General features: G+C 40.7%; 1 protein-coding gene across 1 annotated transcript in view; it reads right to left on the bottom strand.

The window, feature by feature from the left end:
* Nucleotides 1-10120: 10120 nt before the first annotated feature.
* The window catches only part of RASGRF2 (Ras protein specific guanine nucleotide releasing factor 2), a gene marked incomplete at both ends in the record, with an annotated part of 129485 nt that continues 119402 nt past the window's right edge, over nucleotides 10121-20203 (bottom strand). The window contains 8 exons of the mRNA XM_082013028.1: nucleotides 10121-10213; nucleotides 10939-11007; nucleotides 11764-11881; nucleotides 13689-13768; nucleotides 15723-15920; nucleotides 16533-16617; nucleotides 17236-17339; nucleotides 18023-18083. Coding sequence (XP_081869154.1) covers nucleotides 10121-10213; nucleotides 10939-11007; nucleotides 11764-11881; nucleotides 13689-13768; nucleotides 15723-15920; nucleotides 16533-16617; nucleotides 17236-17339; nucleotides 18023-18083 — 808 coding nt within the window. The remainder of the gene's footprint in view (nucleotides 10214-10938; nucleotides 11008-11763; nucleotides 11882-13688; nucleotides 13769-15722; nucleotides 15921-16532; nucleotides 16618-17235; nucleotides 17340-18022; nucleotides 18084-20203) is intronic.

Here is a 20203-nt window from a genome sequence, read left to right as displayed (position 1 = left end):
AGATTTAGAGCAGAATAGAAAGCATTGATAGGACTTTGTGTCTTCTCTATCTGGAAAAGTTACTACTTTTGATCTATGTGAAACATATCTAGGATCTAGATGTGATTTATACATACTGTCCCCAATATGTATAAATGAAGAGTTTCCAGAAGAGTAGTGGGAGAGAACACAAGCCTTTAGTCATAATTATTGCTCTGTTTCTGACCCATCCATCTAGGCATGTGCACACCATGAACATTAGTATGGTATTGTGGTGTCTGATTCGAAGAGGCTTACACAGTGGAGTTGCTACCTCTAGGAAAACAAATTTTAAATGGCTTCTGCTACTACACTTACCAATCCATATGTGCGGGGTTGGCTCCAGCAGTCAGGGAATTGGAACGAACACCAGTGATTGTTTCAGTCCTCTTCAACAGTGGAAATTTCAAGGAAAAATCTGCTCTTCTCAAATTTTACTTCTTGGTTATGCACAGATAAGGCCAGGACATTTTAATATAACTTTCAAGGCATAGTTCAGTCTTCACAATTCTCATTCATGATCTTCGCACAATCAACCAAGAACAATTTCAGATTTTCTTCACAGACCTGAGGATTTTGAACAGCCTGTTCCAGCTAGCTTCCCCCTCCTTCTTCATGGTAAAGATTAAAAAAGGTTGTGTGCTGTCAGTTTCCCTTGGAGATTTGTTCATTTCAGTGAGTCTACCATTTTACACAGAGTATTTAGTTGTTTTCTTGCAACATGCTAAAAAGTAGAAAACAGCCATCCCCTGCTAAATACTTCTTAAACAACAATCCATGATCTTATCCAGTGCCCAGCAAGATTGTGGATCAGATCCTCCTGGAAAACGTGTCAAAATATGTAGAAGTCAGGAAACTGAGGAGGAACAGCCAACATGGCAAATCGTGGCTGACTAATCTAGTGGTCTTCTATGATGGAGTGGCCACAGCAGTGGACAAGGGAAGAGCTGCGGATGTCACCTCACTGGACTTCTGTAAGGCCTTTGACATGGTCCCCCACAACATCCTTCTCTCTAAATTGGAGAGATAGGGATTTGAAGGTTGGAGTGTTAGGTGGATAAGGAACTGTCTGGATAGTGGCACCTGAAGAGTTACAGCTAATGGCTCAATGTCCAAGTGGAAACCAGTGGTGTCCCTCAAGGGTCCATACTAGAACCAATACTGTTTAATATCTTCATTAATGACATAGACATGGGATCAAGTGCACCCTCAGAAACTTTGCAGATGACACAAAGCTGAGTGGTGCGGTTCATTCACTAGAGGGACAGGATGCCATTCAGAGGGACCTGGACAGGCTGGAGGAGTGTGCCTGTGTAAACCCCATGAATTTCAACAACATGCAGGGTTCTGCACCTGGGTCGGGGCAATCCCTGATATAAATACAGGCTGGGGGATGAAGAAACGGAGAGCAGCCCTACAGTGAAGGACTTGGGAGTCCTGGTGGGCACAAAACTGGACATGAGTCATCAATGTGCACTTGCAGCCCAGAAAGCCAATTGTATCCTGGGCTGCATCCAAAGCAGCGTGGCCAGCAGGGTGAGGGACGTGATTCCCCTCTGCAGTGCTGCATCCCGCTCTGGAGCCCTCAGCACAGGAGAGACATGGACCTGTTGGAGCGGGGCCAGAGGAGGCCACAAAAATGCTCAGAGGGCTGGAACAGCTCTGCTGGGAGGACAGGCTGCAAGAGTTGGGGTTGTTCAGCCTGGAGAAGAGAAGGCTCTGGGGAGACCTTAGTGCAGCCGGTCAGGACTTCAAGGGGGCTGGTAATAATGAAGGGGACAGACTTGTTAGCAGGGCCTGTAGCAATAGGACAAGGGGCAATGGTTATAAACTGAAAGAGGGTGGATTTAGACTGGACATAAGGAAGAAATTTTTATGATGAGGGTGGTGAGACACTGGAACAGGTGGCCCAGAGAAGTTATGGATGCCCCATCATCGGCAATGTTCAAGGTCAGGTTAGATGGGGTTTTGAGAAACCTGATCTAGTGAAAGATGTCCTGGCCCATGGCCGGGGTTGGACTAAATGACTTTTAAATGTCCCTTCCCACCCATAGAATCACAGAATCACAGAATCACTAAGGTTGGAAAGGACCTTCAAGATCATCAAGTCCAATCATTAATCCAGCACCACCATGTCCCCTAAACCATGTCCTGAAGCGCCACATCCACACGTTTTTTGAACACTTCCAGTAGTGGTGATTCTATCACCTCCCTGGGCAGCCTGTTCCAATGCCTGACCACCCTCTCAGTGAAGAAATTTTTCCTAATATCCAATCTAAACCTCCCCTGGTGTAACTTGAAGCAATTTCCCCTCATCCTATCGCTGGTTACTTGGGAGACCAACACCCTCGTCGCCACAACCCCCTTGCAGGTAGTTGTAGAGAGCGATAAGGTCTCCCCTCAGCCTCATCTTCTCCAGACTGAACAACCCCAGTTCCCTCAGCTGCTCCCCGTAAGACTTGTGCTCCAGACCCCTCACCAGCTTCGTTGCCCTTCTTTGGACACGCTCCAGCACCTCAACGTCCTTCTTGTAGGGAGGGGCCCAACACTGAGCACAGGATTCAAGGTGAGGCCTCACCCGTGCTGAGTACAGGGGCACAATCACTTTCCTAGTCCTGCTAGCCACACTATTGCTGATACAGGCCAGGACGCTGTTGGCCTTCTTGGCCACCTGGGCACACTGCCGGCTCATATTCAGCCGGCTGTCAGCCAGCACGCCCAGGTCTCTTTCCGCTGGGCAGCTCTCCAGCCACTCCTCCCCAAGCCTGTAGCATTGCATGGGGTTGTTGTGGCCGAAGTGCAGGACCCTGCTCTTGGCCTTATTAAACCTCATACAGTTGACCTCTGCCCATCGATCCAGCCTGTCCAGATCCCTCTGCAGAGCCCTCCTGCTCTCCAGGAGATCAACACTCCCACCTCACTTGGTGTCATCTGCAAACTTACTGAGGGAGCACTTGATCCCCTCATCCAGATCATCAATAAAGATATTGAACAAAACCGGCCCCAGAACCAGCTCAGGTTGGTCAAGCAGGACCTGCCTTTCATGAACCCATGCTGGCTGGGCCTGATCCCTTGGTTGTCCTGCACATGCCCTGTGAGCACCCTCAAGATGAACCGCTCCATGATCTTCCCCGGTACGGAGGTCAGGCTGAGAGGCCTGTAGTTCCCAGGATCCTCCTTCCGGCCTTTCTTGTAGATGGGTGTCACACTGGCAAGCCTCCAGTCTTCTGAGACCTCCCCTGTTAAACAGGATGGCTGATAAATGATGGAGAGTGGCTTGGCAAGCTCCTCCGCCAGCTCTCTCAGTACTCTCTGTTGGATCCCACCATGCCTCATAGACGTGTGGGTGTCCAGGTAGTTTAACAGGTCCTTACCTGCTTCCTCCTGGATTATGGGTGGGTTATTGTGCTCTCCATCCCCATCTTCCAGCTCAGGGGGCTAAATACCTGGACTGGCTATTAAAGACTGAGGCAAAGAAGGCATTAAGTACCTCAGCCTTGTCCTCGTCCTTGGAGACAACATTCCCCACCATATCCAGTACGGGATGGAGATTCTCCTTGCCTCTCTTTTTGTTGTTAATATATTTGTAAAAACTTTTTTTGTCGTCTTGTACATCTGTGGCCAGACTGAGCTCTAGCTGGGCTTTTGCCTTTCTAATTTTGTCCCTGCTTGACCTAACGACATCCTTGTACTCTTCGTGAGTTGCCTTCCCCTTCTTCCAGTGGTGATCAACTCTCCTCTTTTCCCTGAGTCCCAGCAAAATCTCCCTGTTCAGCCAGGCCGGTCGCCTTCCCCGCCAGCTCTTCTTACGGCACATGGGGACCGCCTGCTCCTGCGCCTTTAAGATTTCCTTCTTGAAGACTGTCCAGCCTTCCAGGACCCCTTTGTCCTTCAGGACTGTCTCCCAAGGGACTCTCTCAACCAGTGACATGAACAGGCCAAAGTCTGCCCTCCGCAAGTCCATGATAGCAGTTTTGCTGGCCCCTCTCCTTACTTCACTCACAACTGAGAATTCTATCATGTCGTGGTCGCTAAGCCCAAGACGGCCTCCGACCACCACATCTCTCACCAGTCCTTCTCTGTTCGTAAACAGCAGGTCCAGCAAGGCACCTCCCCTGGTGGGCTCACTCACCAGCTCTGTCAGGATGTTATCTTCCACACATTCCAGAAACCTCCCAGATTGTTTCCTCTCTGCCGTGTTATACTTCCAGCAGATGTCCAGTAGGTTGAAACCATTCTGTGATTCTGTGGTCCTATGATGATGGCCTTAAGAAAAGATGTAAAATCAGCCAACTCTTCAGCATAAGGTTAATGAAATGGCTTAAAGTGTGGGGAAAACAAAATTATCCTGCAGTACATGTAAACAGAGCAGCTTGGCAAGTAGTTTGCTTTTTTTTTCTTGCACTGAAAATATCTGACAACTTCAAGATTAAATTGCTCTCTCAGTCAATTTGAGTTTTTATGTGAAACACCAAAACTGTAAGAAGATTGCAGAAAATGTGAGTGCAAGGTCACAGAGTACCGAAGAGATGATGATTTTAATACGTCACTTGCTTTATTGCCATCTTACACAGACGTGATGTGCTGTTACTGTTTTGTTACTTAAAATATGTTAATTCTTGAAACAGATGCAATGGGCATCTTCCTATCTTAAAGAAATTACCCAGTCCAACAAAGAAAAGCAGTAAACAGTGATTAAAGCATATAACAGAAACTGGTTTTGTAGTCTTAAAGTCTATTAAGTACTTTGCGTCAATTTGCAAGTCATTTTATGTCTGTGTGACTTGTTTTCCCATAGTAAGAGGAGGGGCATACCATACTTACAAAATGCTTTCTGTGTTTACTTGGGTATAAAATGTGGTTATACTGTTTCTTTATATCCAGGGCAGGACACGAGCCAAGAGAAAGCTAGGGATCTTTAGACAGAAGTCCAGACACAAAACAACAGGATAAAGAAGTTAAGGGCAATGGTATTTGCTCTCTGTTTATATAATTCATTACCTTTTGCCTAAGGAAATATTCTATTGAAACGGGACGTCCTTAAACACTTTGTGAAATATTTCAACTCCACCTACTTGTACCGTCCTACAAGGGGAATACGGGTGTGGGAGAGGCTTTCCTCATCTGAAGAAGAATGAGTTATGCGGCTGGTTCAATTTAATCTGTTACATGTCTTATTTAGTTGTTTATGCTGTACACTTCACAGTGGATCAGCATTTCTAGTTGAGTATGAATTACACTTCATTCTCTGTTCCATGTTGAAATCAGCATTATTCCCAATGATGCCCACAGCAGCTGCAATGCAGTGTGAGCGAACAAAGAATAAAATGCGGTAATTCAAACCATTCTTTCCCAGTAAAGAGACCCAGAATTTTCTCTGATTTTTGCCCTTTTTATTAATGGCTTGTCCCTTCTGCTCCCATGTTTGTCTAAAAGACTCAGTAATTCTAATGAGTAGATTTAATTATTCACCATTGGGGGGTAAAAAAGTAAACAGATACCAATAAGGACTCTTGAAACTCAGGAAAAAAAAAGAATGTTTAATTAGCATACAGGCACAACACCCTGCCTGATATGCCTTACTAACAATACAAAGCAATAACCTCAGGTCAAAAGGTAAGTTACAATACATGCAAAAACATCTGGATAGTGCACTAAGTAACGTTAGATATAGGTACATCTGTCTAATAAACATACATCTATCCTCCTAAAGAACAAAACTTCAGAGACTGTTTCAAAAGTAAAGGTACATCAAACCAACCATAGTTGAGCAGCGTATTGGACACAAAGCATCCTACACAGAGACGTTTGACCTTTGGAGGCAAAAACTGTAACAGGCAAATAGCTGAGAGCCAGATCCCCAAATACTTACTTATGAAAAGCTCTCAGTGAAGCCTAAGGTATTATCAGAATGAGGTCTGAGGGATTTTGCCCTTACTGAGTAACACCTATGACTGAGTAAAAATGTCTCTATTGGCAAGAATTTTAAATCATACGTCTAAGTTTAATGTTGCTGATAAGAGTGAAAAGAGGAAAGACTGAATATTGATACAAATAAAAGAACATTTTTGTAAAACCTTTAAAATAAATAATGATTATGAAGGAAAATTTGGGATCATGAACATGTCCTGAAATAAAAACCAACATGGTTAAAATTAATAAATACTTTAAACAGTTATGTTCCTTTTTATCCTACAGAATAATAATCAGTATTAAGAACTAGGAAAGCAGAAAGAGGACAGAGACCTCCCCCTCACTTTTAAATAAGGGTGATCAGTCCCACTACCATCTCTCACTATTAAGCGATGTGTTCGTGTGTTACAGGACTAGCCGAAAGAATGGGACGGAATGTACACTTAACTGCCACTGTAACGGATCTGTTTTTTCTTCCACACGATGACTAATCACGGGCTCAGTCCACTGACGATACTGGTGAGTTTAGCGGTGGGAGGAGAGGGCCAGGGTGGGGGAGTGAAGGCTGGGGTGAAGGCCACGCTAACCCCGTTACTAGCGGGTGACCAGTGACCATCTCCCATGGACGGGGATGTGTCTGTGCTGCTGCCCCGGCTCCCACGTAACCATGGCCGGAATCCGGGCTGCTACTTACGCAATAAAAAATACTGCAAAACTCCCTTTGGACTTTGCTGGCAGACGTGCCCACTGCTGAACCAGTGGGTGAAATATGCTATCCCCATTGCAGCTAGCCAGCCTGTACACCCCGAGGCGTTTTGGTCCCGACAGGAGCAGCCCCTCCAGCGGGAGAACTGCTGTCGCATCCAGCCGGTGCAGCGCGGCTGAGGAGCTAAGAAAGGCAAGTAATGGGCGCTTCAGCCCTTCTCTTTCTTACAAATCCTGAATCAGCTGGGCTTTTTCAGCTCCAGCTGCAGAAAAGCAAGTCTGCTCTGCCTCCATGGCGCAAAAAGCTAAAATGGACAAGATCCTGAAAGACAGCAAGATCCAAATGACAAGGTCCTCACTTGGAGACATCCTCCCTAAAACACCAGAGGCAAACAGCGGGTGTTTTATGACTGGGATTTGTATCTCTCTCCATTACACGGCTGTGGTGGAGTGGCACAGAGAAGCCAGCAAAAGGAGCCCCACCATCCCGGTGCGCTGTACAGGGAGATGGCCGCACTAGCTGGTTATGTAGCTGCACTAGGCAAAGCCTCACTTAAAGCAGGTTGCTGCTGCCCACTGACTATCGCCGTAGCTCCAACACTGCAGCAGAGGCACTCGGGCCACTTAGACGTGAAGTGCACAAGCCGACGTGCACTCGCTGTGCGGCGTTTCTGCAGAGCAGCTCTTCCCAGCTCTGGTTAGGGTTGCAACACTAGCTGGCGTGGATAACAAGATGGACGCTCACCTCTTTGAGCGCTCACCCCCTGTATTTTAATGAACGCGTTGTATCTCCAACCAAAAAAATTCGTATTGGTCATCAGCAAATCAAACGTTACTGGGACCACAACGTTTTTGTGTTTTTTGTTGCTCTGAACACAAATCCAGTATGTAGTTACTCTCCCGATTCTACTCTAAACTGTGCCACTGACCCAAAAAGTAACTTCTGGAATATAAATAATACATGCTTTTCCAGAGGGGCTGAACTATCACATTGTCTACTGATTTTAAGATATGGATGCTCAGCACCTTTGAAAAAACCCACATCTAATCCTTCATCTTCCCCTCTGTCCATTTGTAACGCTGCACCATGAGCACAGCTCCTGCGTACTGCAAGCGTTAAAATGCGTTGAATGTTTTGAAACTCTGAAGAACCGATATACACACATAAAGTACAAAACAACAAACTGTGAAAAGAGTAATATGAAGAATTGTACCCTGTAACCCTAAGAACATCAAGGGAGTTTGGTAAAATGGGGTACAGGCAGATAAAGCAGCAGTTAATAGCATACAACAGAAATGCCAAGTGACATTGACAGTTGTTACATATCTTTCTTGTTAACAGAGAAACAATAAAACCAAGTTAAGAAATCACTTCTTGGACCACTTTTTCCCTGTTTCTTCATTACTTCAAATTGTTTTATGAAACTACTGTATGGTAACTGCTTCTGTACAGAAAATACACAGTAAGTTGGTTTTGTGGTCCAAATAAACCATGCCTTTTTTTTTTTTTTCATATCATGCATTGGTATGCAGTCAGCTTCTTGTCAGTCATTAGTGAAAATAACAAGCACATTTTTGACAATAAAAAGCTTCTGTAAGTAACATTTTCCATGTTAATTTCTACAGCAATCATTAGTCAAAACTATTTAAAAATGTTTCTGGAATTTCCTTTTCTGTTGCTATCTGCTTTACTAATCAAGGAATCTTCCAGTATTTGTGACGTCCCCTCATGCAGTTATTTACAAAGAGGTGGTCCTTGTGGTGAAGAACCTTAATGAAATTTACAGTTGCTAAGGTACATTTATAAATGCTAGCAGTTACACTTGGACAGAAAGAATGGCATTTATTGTGCAGCTCTGGGCTGGGCCAGCAATATAATTAAAGTGCAAATAAAGACAAAAACCACAAGCCAGGCAGATCCATTTTTCATCACCAGTGGCAAGAAGCATCATGACTGGAGTAAGATACGTCAGATCAAATAGGCCTAGGTCACAATCTGTTTTAAACATCTATCTCCCTGAGAGGATTTAAGGGAGGTATACAGTGATATAGCCCTATTTCTTCAAGTGGCTGAATATAATTGGAAAAGTAAGGACACTTTTCCAGCCTATGTTTTTCAACACTGCTAATACCTGCGTTTTCCATTATGGTGCGCTTTACAGCATGCATTTGAGCTCACTTTCCATGCAGCCACAACAGGCTGCTCTTGATCAGGAAAACTTAGGAAGTACCAACTAGCTGTAGAAATGACATCTATCTACCTGGTATGTCACAAAAGCATAGGCTTTGAAAACATTTACAAATAGCACATTTTCTTAAACATATGCCCATATGCAAACGATAATTACCAGCTCAGCTAAAAATACATAGTTTGTGTTTGCTGGCATTCAAAGTTTGCCACTGCCGTGAACAATTTTAGAGCTAAGTCAGTGCTGAATGTCTGAACAAAAAAATACATGTTTTTCAAACCACTGATTCCAAAACTGTCACTCCTAGTGTTCATTGCTGATCACTACCCATTGCCAGACCAGACATGTGTTTCTCTCCACAGTGTGTCCAGAAAGTGCTCTGTAGCCTGACTTGTCAGAGAAGCTGCAGGAGGTGCAGAAAAATAAAGTGCCTTTTCTAGGGCTGTGTGCAATGTGACTAACCATCGCATTCACTGTATGTCTGGATTTCTCAAGTCTCAGGAATAGCTCCTAACCTTGTATTTCGTAGCTGAAGCTTGCAAGGTGGCAACTATTTACAGCTGTTCAACTAATTAATTTTATTTCCATGCTGTAAATAGTTTCATTGTGTAGTAATGAAAAAAATATTTACAATCCATTTATAGGTAAAATCAGTCACCTTAGAAAAGGCTGGCAAGACATTTAAAGAACGTAACATTTTATAAGGGGTAGCATTAAATGTATAGCAAGTATTTTGAACAACTGCAGATCTGAAGATACCAGATGCCACCTTAATGCCACTCCAAGATAGTAGATGACTGTTAAGATGAAGTTAACGCTTTTTTCAATGAAGTTAATACAATATGAGGACGCCATTACTGTTACTGCCTCAGTGAACACATGGTTAACCATCAACCCAGATGACATCACAGCCATCTCATTTTGCTCATTTATCTCAATATACCTGAGTATATTACCACCATTTAAATCTGTCCCCTTAATTTGTCACATAAGATGGCTACAATGAGTACTCATTCACAGGAAAGCCTCTTATTTTCCATTAAATGCACACTGCCTACTGCAGAACATTATCTTTGCAAAGCAGCAATCACTTAATCCGGGTAGGAAGCATCTTTGTCTTCCACTTCCCATGCTCATTTTTGTTGCCTGAGAGGGAAATGCTGTGAGGCTCTGTATCTCTTATTGGAAAAGAGCTTGCATTCTTAATATTTCCCTTGCTGTCTTTAGGACTTGGCATGGATTATTTTGTTCATTGTACTAAAGCTTTCTGTAGACTCTGAGGCAAAGCTGGCTCCTCAGGCAGGGAGTCTGGGTTCAATCTTTAGGGAAAGCTCATACAAGGTATCTTCATCTATGATGAGTGTCTTGTCAAGTAAATAGTGAGTGACCTGGAATGGAGAAAACACAGATGAATGGACTGTATGTTACTTCCACAAAAATTTCTCTGCTTTCCTCTTCCCCTTCAGCCTGTTTCACATCCCGAGATCCCCTCATGTTGTCTTCCTGAGAAACACAACAGTTTGTTTGAACGGTGTAAAGCTGCATCAGCAGCACTCTAGGAATCAAGTACAGACTCTTAGGAATGGGCAAGTCCTTAGCCAGGTTACCTAAGCCCATGTTGCTCTCCTGAAGTCTGAGATGACATCTCCTCTGAAGGTACAGACTGGCTTTGGGCAAATTTTCATTGTTCCCATCAGGGACAAGGGGAAAAGAATTGCAATTGCACAATCAGCAGATGCTTGGGCCATCTCCTGTCCCCTAATCCTGGGATTCTGGGATTCCCTGGGGAATTTTACTTCCAGATGGGCAAGGAGAACATCCTTCCCTTTGAACCTGTTCCCTGATACCCCAGACCCATGAAGGCTGCAATCCTGAGAGAGCTTCCAGAGAAACAGGAAAAAACTTGCTTCTATATACAGTGTCAAATAAAGACCTTCTGCCAGGGTGAGGGTATTACAGCCCCAGAGCACCTGTCTGTATTTCTGTCTGTCCTCTCTCTCTCTGTGTGGGAGCAGAATACATGGATTTTAGCTTTCAACAACAGCTGTATCTTACCAATGCTACCACAGCTTTGACTTCATTAGTAGGTAACAGTGCCTAAGAAGAGCCTTACCTTCTGCTGATGCTCTATGCGGTAGGAGGTCTGTTGGAACTGGCGTATTTCCCTGATAATATGTGAGATCTTCCAAAAGAATACATATATATGAGTAAGTATAACTGCATTTTGACTTCAGCTAAGCCACATAAGGCAAGAGTTTTGCACCAAATTATGCAATTTATCCTGAGAGGAGGGAAGGGAAGGGCAGAGATCATCTCCCAATGGCTTCCAAGGATTTAACTTTCCTAAATTAACCATTTCTTGTTCAGTCAACCTCAAGTGAACCATCTTGCCCCTCCCCTCCCCACACTCTTCTCTTTGCCTCGAGTGACTGCTGCAATGTGTAGCCATAGGAAGGGCATTAAGCTGAGATTAGAAGACAAATTTTTATGCTTCCCTCTGAGGAGTTGTTACAAAACAACAACACATGGTAGTTGGAGAGAAATCAACTTTAAAACACTTTTTTAGATAGTCCTTAGCACACATGAAAAGAAGATTGTGATTATTGATTTCTGGTGAATCATCACATTCCTTTAATTTTGGTTATTTCAAAAAGCCTTTTGTTGCTCCTTCACGAGCTTCAGACAGCTGCTTTTTCTGTCTGTCACTTCTCAAAGAACAAATCAGAGGCAAATTCACCCTGCAAAAATACTCAGTTTACCAGAAGGTGGTGATAGAAGACTGGGTCAAGTAATAGCTTTCAAATAGGTACCTATCTTGCATGGGGCCAATATACTTGTATGTCTTAGAAGTTAAATTCAAAGGAGTTGTAGTTAAATCAATAATTAACTCACATAATTAAACACCTGTTGGGAAAGCATATAAGGAACTGAAAATTACCATTCTCATTTTGGAAAAATTGACAAGGCCTTCCTCAGTGAAGTTTGGTGTTCCTTCTTCAATGAATGCCAGGTCTGTCAGGTACATTCCAAGGTAGGGAACAGCAGGTGGGTTACAACTGTGAAACAAGAAATCAGCATATTTGCCTGTAGCTAAATTTACAAACTATTTTTTTCATAATTCACATAAACTCTTTATTACTTAACGTACTTCTAATCAATGCATTCATTTCTAAGACAAACGGCTTCTCTGGCTTCACTTGAGTTGTATTTGCTTTGCCCATGACAAATTCAATGTATTCTGTCCAATATCTAATATTAATGGCAGATAGCCTTAGTAAATGGTAGAATGGTAACATGATGCAGTGAGAGGAAGGACAGGTAAACTCTGGGCTCAGAGAACAACTTCAAGCATGTTTGAATCCAGATTGACAGACAATCCCTGACACAAGCTAAAAATGCATGTGGACATGCTTCTGCATGGCTGGTCTTCTGCAGTTGTCTAAGCATCCTGGTATAGCAAGGGTACATGTATGTGTGTGCATGAGCGTGTGCATATGGAGGTATATACACATATGCATGTATATACTTATGTGTATGTGTGTGTATGTATGCATGCATGTACACACCATTCTGTAAAAGTCTATTCAGGCCTTCTCAACAGTTGAAGACAAAGAAGAAAGAGGATGATAGAGAGGTAGCAAAGACGATATGGAAAACTGTCAACACAGACCCTAGAGAATAAGGATTTTCTTTTCTTGGAGGGACAGCAGGAATGGGATAATGATTGTTGCTTTCCTAATGCAATAATCTGCTCCCTATGCACCGATTCTTGCCTCAGAAGAAATAGTAGCAAACTTGGTTTTCTGAGGCTCTGGCATAAGACAAATGCAGGGTGATGGCTGTACTTTTAACTCAGGCAGACTGCTGACTATGCTTAGCAGTGCGCTTCATCTGGGAATTTTTCATATTGTGAGGGTGATTGTTATACACAGGCAAGCAATATGTTAACTGAAAGGTGTATAAAAGTATCTGTTCATATATTGTGAGTAAAAACATTTAAAAAAATATTTTCAAAGTAAAAATTTACTAACATGAACTATGTAGGTTTTGAAACATTTCAGCAATTATTCTTGCTTCTCTCAAGACCACTTAAAGAAGTTGTACAACTCAGTCCTGGAAAGCCTACTTCTAATTACAGAACTTGCAAAAATACAGGTTTTGTATGCCTACAGTTGGAGTCAATACATAAGTTGTAGAACCCTTGCCACAGGGTATTTTGGATACCAAAATTACATACGGTCAAACACAACCTGGCAGATCAATTAAAGAAAATTGTTTTCAAGGACTATTGTACAAAAAACCAGGCTGTTTTCCAGGGTGGCAGACTATAGGGGGCTGGGAGGGTATAGGAGAACAAATATCACTGTGTATTTGACCTGTTCCTACATTCCTCTCAACAGATACCGGCCACTGTCAGAAACGAGATAAAGGAATGAATGGATCTTTCATCTGACTCAAGCTTATTCTTAAGTCCTAAACTTCTTATCTGGAACGAGGACTCTCTGGAATCCTGATTTTGAATAAGAACTTTTAATTATAACCTGGCTTCACACTTATTGAAAAAGTTCATCAGTGTAAGTAATTCCAACAGAGAACATTCACATAGAATGTGGAATAGAATAATAGCTTAATTTTTTGCAGTAATTCTCTGGAGATATTATACTTATCTATCAGGGTACTAAATCATGGAATATTCAGCAAAACAATAAAACCAAACAGAATAAAACTAGAATTTACAAGGTTATTAGGCTAAAATATTTTCCAATATTGTATTAATTATTAAAGCTTAATCAAAGCCAATTGATCTTTAACAATATCCACTGCTTATAACAAAACACAATTGTATGATGTAGGGAAGCATACTTTTTGAGTGTTTCTCTAAGATTTTTAAATCTTCCTTCAGATGACACAGTCTTCTGAAGCTTGTCCATGAGAGCTTTTGTCTAGAAAGAAAATGCATTACAAATGTCATTGCTGTTGCACATAAATGTCTGGGATTAGATTTTAGAAAAGGTGTAATTTATTTAGCATCTTTACCCCATTTTCAAAAGTAATAACATGGGCATTAGGAATTTAGCTTCATTGTAGTTCCTAGTGTATTTCTGAAAATGGAGAATAATCAGCATTAAAGATTCTCCTTTGACTGATACACAGAACCTATACCTATGGTCATATTATTAGCCTGCAAATTCAGGAAAAAACACAAGTTCATTAAATTGATGTTCAGCAATGCAGTTTACTATGTATACAAGAATATTAGAGACTTGATCGTACATGCTGCTGAGGATCCTCAGCTGCTTTTACTGAAATTAGGGACAGTAAAAGATGTCTTGCATCTTGTACTAAGTTGGTTTTGCCTCCAAGTTTCTGAAAAAAGCTGAATATATATTTGAAAATATGTTACTGTCTTACACAGATTACTTTCAGTGGGCATCATCAGAGCCTGGTTACTTCGTAAGCAAAATAAATTTGCTTTTCAGTCTATCATCTATGCTATAGACTTAAGACAGTGTACAGAATCGTGAGAAATTTGTCATATTTGAAACTGAATCTCCAATTAAAAGAAAGCTGTAGGCAGAGCAGACACTTTCTTTTTCTTCTAAATAGCAGGCTAAAGAAACACTCCGATTATATTTCCAATAAGTACTGGAGAACTATGCAACAATGTTAATCTGTTGGGGTTTTTTTAATTGAGAAGTTTCAAAATCAAATCCAAAACATAGAACTTTTGGAGGTAAACTTATATAACAGTTTATACTGAAAGGATTTTTAGCATATTTTTAAATAAAAGAACGTAGCACCAGCTATACAGCATCTGAGAAAAAGCTGACTGAAGAAACAAGGCAGTGAAGTCAGAATGTATTCTATGTGGATTTCATTGCTTGGGTTGCTTGAGTGTTTTGCAAAAGCTGCAGAAACATATGGAGGAGGAAATGCAATGATAAAAGCCCATCTTTTGCATATCAGTTATCCAGATCTAAAAAGGGCAACCTGAAATCTTCCAATTAGCTGGAGTAAATCCTGTACCCAAATACTGCCTAACTTACAAGTGATTGGTTCTGTCCTACCGACCTCCTCTTGCTCTGTTATTCCACCATACTAAAATATTAATTTTTTTTTCAAATAACAGAAAGCTGTGGTTTAAAGAATTCAAACAATTTCTCCAAACCATTTAAAAGAGAGAACATAAAATCACAGAATCATAGAATATCTCGAGTTTGAAGGGACCCATAAGGATCAAGTCCAACTCCCTATAAAAAACTGGTTACTCTTCATCCTGGCTAGTCTTTTTTGTGTGTGTCTTATTTTTGTTATTGGCAGACATTCTCACTGGCTCAGCCATGCTTCTGTCAGTCTCAGCAGCAAGGTGAGGGTTAAAGGGAGATATTAGCTGCATCTAAACTTAGGCACCTAAATGAGAAAGAGGTCTGGTTGTCTATGCTCTCTTACTGGGTAGCAAAATGCCAGCACCTTGAGAGGAAATGCTGACCTTTTGCCTGACTTTCTGCACAGGCAGGGAAATATGGCTCCTATTTTAGGCACCTGATCTGACTACAGTTATAGCTAGTAACCACCTAGATGTGTGTACCTGAAAATATCTAAATTTAGTTTTCTCAAAAAACTTCAGGCTCAAGTTGTAGGCTTAGGCACCTGCTAATTCTATTGAAATCAGTTTGTTCCTACAGATATCTAATTAATGGTACCAAAAAAAGGGTAAGCTAAATACAAAATATTTTGAGATGAAATACAGTACCACTTGGTGTTTCCAGCAAATAGTCAAGAGTACTGTAAAAGTAGAAATATTTATGGGAGGAATCTCCCTATCTCAACATGTTGTTTTCTGAACACACTGAGCAATGAAAACTAGAAACCATACTGTAATCGTATCTTTCTTACCTGTTTGGATACTTTACCCCAAGTTTTCTTAAGTCTGTAGATTGCACTTCTGTTCAAGGCTGACGTGATTTCTAACACACCATTGTAATTGTGCATACATCGACAGATATCAGCTACTGCTACCCACTTTTCAATTGAGTTAGCCCGGGAGCTGACATCAGCGTAATTCATGATTTGGGAGGCAACAAGGTTACTCATCTAACCAAACAAGGAGGAAGAAATGTAGGACATTTAAATATAATCCCTTTCAACATAAAATTATTTACTGAACACAGCAGCCAAAAATAATGCACAACAGAACTCATGGCTCTTAATAAAACCAGAGAAAGTGTATTGAGAACAGTGTTGTAGGGAAGGGGAGGTGGAATGATGATGGGAAAGAAGGGTAAGAGATGCAATGGGGAGTATGCCAAGCCAACAATAATAAAACCAGTCTCTCAATAAAATTCAAGGAAAATGGTAAAGAGCAAGTATATGATTGGGGATACAAAGGGCATTCATTAAATAGAATTGGTGCTGCGTTTTCAATCTCTGGAGAAAATTCAGTTTCTTCTGTAAGCAACAAGGCATTGTAGCACAGTTTAAAATGTTATATTCTATTACATTGCTGTTGAAATGCTGAGTACCAATTCTTGAAAATGAGACTCATGTGCTTTGATTTAAAAGGTTAATGACAAAATGACTGTAACATTCAGTTACTAGCAGATAAGAAGTTACATCACATTCTAAACAAAAGATATTTTTGTTCCAGAGGTCATAGATAGTGTCAATAGAGTTCCTAGAAAGCAATCTATATTTAAGAGTACTTACATCATTAAAGTGTTGACTAGTTTTCATAATATAGGGTGTTCTCTCATTTTTATCCACTTTCATCCAGCCCTGCCCAAGAAACTCTCTAAATATTGAGGGGAGAGAACAAAACAAACAAAAATGCCCTTAATATACACAGCACAGAGTCTCTGTCTGTAACCAAAGCCTAAGTGGATTTCAAGTATACCTTATTTTGTTAGAAGCTAATAACACAGCTTTACACTAATTCCAGCATTTCACTATAGCATTTTTTTACTCTGTCTGAAGTAGTAAGCATTATAAAGAAGATTTATTTTTCTTTTAATCCCCTCCCCCAATCCCTCCATCCTAATTTTCAGCATTGTGACCCTGTTTGAAATTGGTCTTGTCAGCTTACATGGTTATATTCGTGTTAAACTGCTGTATGAATGAAGCTGATTTGACACTCCCTCCCTAGAGACTCAGTACTTCCATTCTATAATTCACCCTTCACTAGCCCAGAGCCTTAGAGCACAGATTTTTTTTCTTAGCAAAGAACTCAGTTTTTCAAAACATGATCAAAATATAGGGGAGTCAGAGGCAATGATAGGAACAGCCAAAGGACATTATCCTGCTATGTGTGCAAACCTTTTTGTCAGTAGCATGAATTAGTGTAATGCCTAACACTGCCAGTCAATAACTCATCCACCATGCTCGCTTCAGTCACTCGTAGGAGAACACTTACTCATATGGTATGCTTCGGAAAACTACGTGGTCTAAAAGAGTTATTTGCTCTGCAAGCTCCATGGCTGACAAAGTCTCAAAGCACTCTGGTTTTGGACAATCTGACTGCAAAAATAAGGAGAACACTTAATGATCTCTTTTTGCATCAAAGGACATTTCAAAGCACAGGGTATTAAGAACTTCATACGAACATTCAAGAGAGAGTTGTAATTAGCTTCTTTGCTACAAAGAAATAAGAATTAAGGAAAATTGCTAACAACATAAGGGTAAACATCAGGCTGGAAATTCACAGGAAAACAGGCCCATACCAAATCATGAATAAGTACATAGGTCAATTAAAGTCTGTGTATTCCACATTACTTTGCACATAATAATACTGCACCTAGTTCTGCTCATGATCATACTGCCCACACTCTTCTTTGGATTAATGCAATGCACTTATGAGATGGTAGTGACTACAGTTTGGAGGACGGGCATTGTCAGTCAAAGCCAGTTATGGTTCTGATGGCAGTTGAGATGGCAGACACTTAAAATTTCATATGTATCAACATCCTTCCCCTTTTTTAATTCATTGTGTGATTTAAATCCAAATCCTAAAGTTTTGATATGATAAACTTTGATATGGGCTCCAAATTCTTATTTTCTCTAAACTGAAATGTATATTCCTGATATAAAAAAACAGTATTTCTGTCCAGAGTTGTAAAGCTGCAGTTGTGCTACATTTTATTGACTTAAAACCACAAGATTTCTATAGGAGTATTTATGTTTAAATTTCAAGGTAAACTTACCATCTGAATGATATCCTCTATTTTTAAATGGGTATCATCTTGATCATCCTGAGAAAGAGCCCTGAAAAATTAAGTAGCAGAACATCCTATATAAATAAAATTGGTGATGGTTATGTGAAAACCTTATCACAGATAGGCAATCATGTTCATCTAAAATAAATTCTAGGACTGCAATTGAAGATGTAAAGAAAAAAACTCTGGTACAAAAAATGTAATATCTTGTTTTAAGTAAAAGCGTACAAAATGGTACAACATCAGAGTCATGTAGGGTAAAATGGTGGTCACAGAGGCTTAAAACATCTGAGCTTAGAACAGCAGACCTTGTGGAATGGTCAATGACAATAACTACTGTACTTATTTGTTGATTATAGTGATAAGGTTTCTACATCTATCGCACTTTGACTCTATTGCAATGAAGTTTGGTGGACAAAGAAAAATTCCGTTTTTAAGAACTGGACTGACAATGCAAAAATACAACACAATAACAATAATATTCAATCAGAAGCTCTCTATCCTGAATAATCCTAGGAAACCTAAAGGTGGAAAATTACAACTCAAGCCTTTTCTCTGATTTTTAAACTAGTTTGCTAAATGATATTTTGGTGAAATGTTTGAAAAATCAACATTTGAAAAGTGAAGAAAGACAGCAAATCAGGCATGCATCGAGTGATTCACTGGGAAGTGTTCTTGTTTATTGGCATGACACTGTCCTATTCAGTGTCCCACACAAAGAGCTGTGAGTATGGAAATAGACAACAAACTGCTAGCAGATTTTACTTGTAGCAAGTACATGGTTTGTTTTCAGTAATACTAGTGTTAATCCCTGCTTCCAATTCTGCTATAGAAAACTTGTGATTATTAGGGTTATTTCAAAGTAAAGGGTCAAAAATGAACCTAGCAGAAGTAATAAGTATTCATCAAAACCCATCTACCCTGATAGAGTATCTTGGCACATAATTCAAAGATCTTATGCCTTCCTTTGGAAAATATAGACTCAAAGAAACCTTGAATAGACTGGATTTATAAAATATAGTATAGAGAAGATTCAGGGAGAAAAAACAGTATGACGGTATGTAAAAGACTGCCTATAAAGATACCTACAATATCGCAAGAAGTCACTGGACTGATTTGCATCAGAGGAGATTTAGTTTCAACATTAAGTTCAATTTCCCAATTGCAAGTATAGGTGAGCACCGAAACAGGCTTTCTGCAGAAGTTGTAGAGTACTCATCATCTGAATTTTCAAGGAAAGTTTAGATGACCATTTTCAGTTCTACTGATCATTCCAGTAAGCACAGCAACTGGACCAGGTATTTTCTCATCATCCCTCCAGTTCTTTATTTTTGCACGCAGTAGTAACAGACTTTCCATGCACCAGCTGGGGAAAGGGTTAAAAGAGAGGATTACATTGCCTGGAGACTTCAGCTATGAGTATAAGATACAGAATTTGTACTATGTGGGTGAGGAGGAAGTGTTAATCCTTAGTACACTAGGTTCTTCTGTTGTGGGTTGCTGTTGTTTCCTTTTGGTTTGCCAAATTAGAGGACTAGGTTAAAATCAAATGCAGATACACAGAGAAAGGATCTAAGAAACCTCCTTGCCTTCATTTTCAGCCTATCAAATCCACACAAAATGCCCCTTTCTTCACAGGAGTTGGAAACACCTTAGGTCCGATGGGCAAGCCGTGCAAAGTCTTGAATGTCTACTTCTTCAGGAGAACTCTAAGCTTCTTCTCCAGATAGTAACAGTGCATAGCCTCAGTAACTGTAAATAGACTAGCAATCTGTCTTTCCTGAGCAGCTTATTTGGTGCTGTATCTCATGACTGATTGCCTGCAGAAAGCTGTTGTTCATCATATAACAAGAGCATGTGCTTCCTGGCAATAAAAAAAAGAGAGGGCTTGCCCTTCTGCCCCAAGTATTCTCACTGATCTTGTAAACTCATTGTTTGAGTTCCTTACATATAACTTCATATTGGCTGGAGTTCTCATTTTTGATACAGAAATGATTGCATTTGCTTAATACAAAATAAAGTAGGAAACATGAGATTTTTAAAAGGCTGAAAATACTTAACTTTTCCCCATCTTTGCTTTCTGATATTCTCTAACATGACATCTCACATTTTATGTAGACTTCCAACCCCTCATTCTAAAGAGGTGCCTGGTGCTTCTTCTCTAACACA

This window comes from Phaethon aethereus (genome assembly GCF_964289735.1).
Source record: "Phaethon aethereus genome assembly, chromosome: Z".
In the NCBI taxonomy this organism is placed as follows: domain Eukaryota; kingdom Metazoa; phylum Chordata; class Aves; order Phaethontiformes; family Phaethontidae; genus Phaethon; species Phaethon aethereus.
Note: the sequence above shows the minus strand (reverse complement) of the source record. Positions and strands in the feature narration are given on the sequence as shown.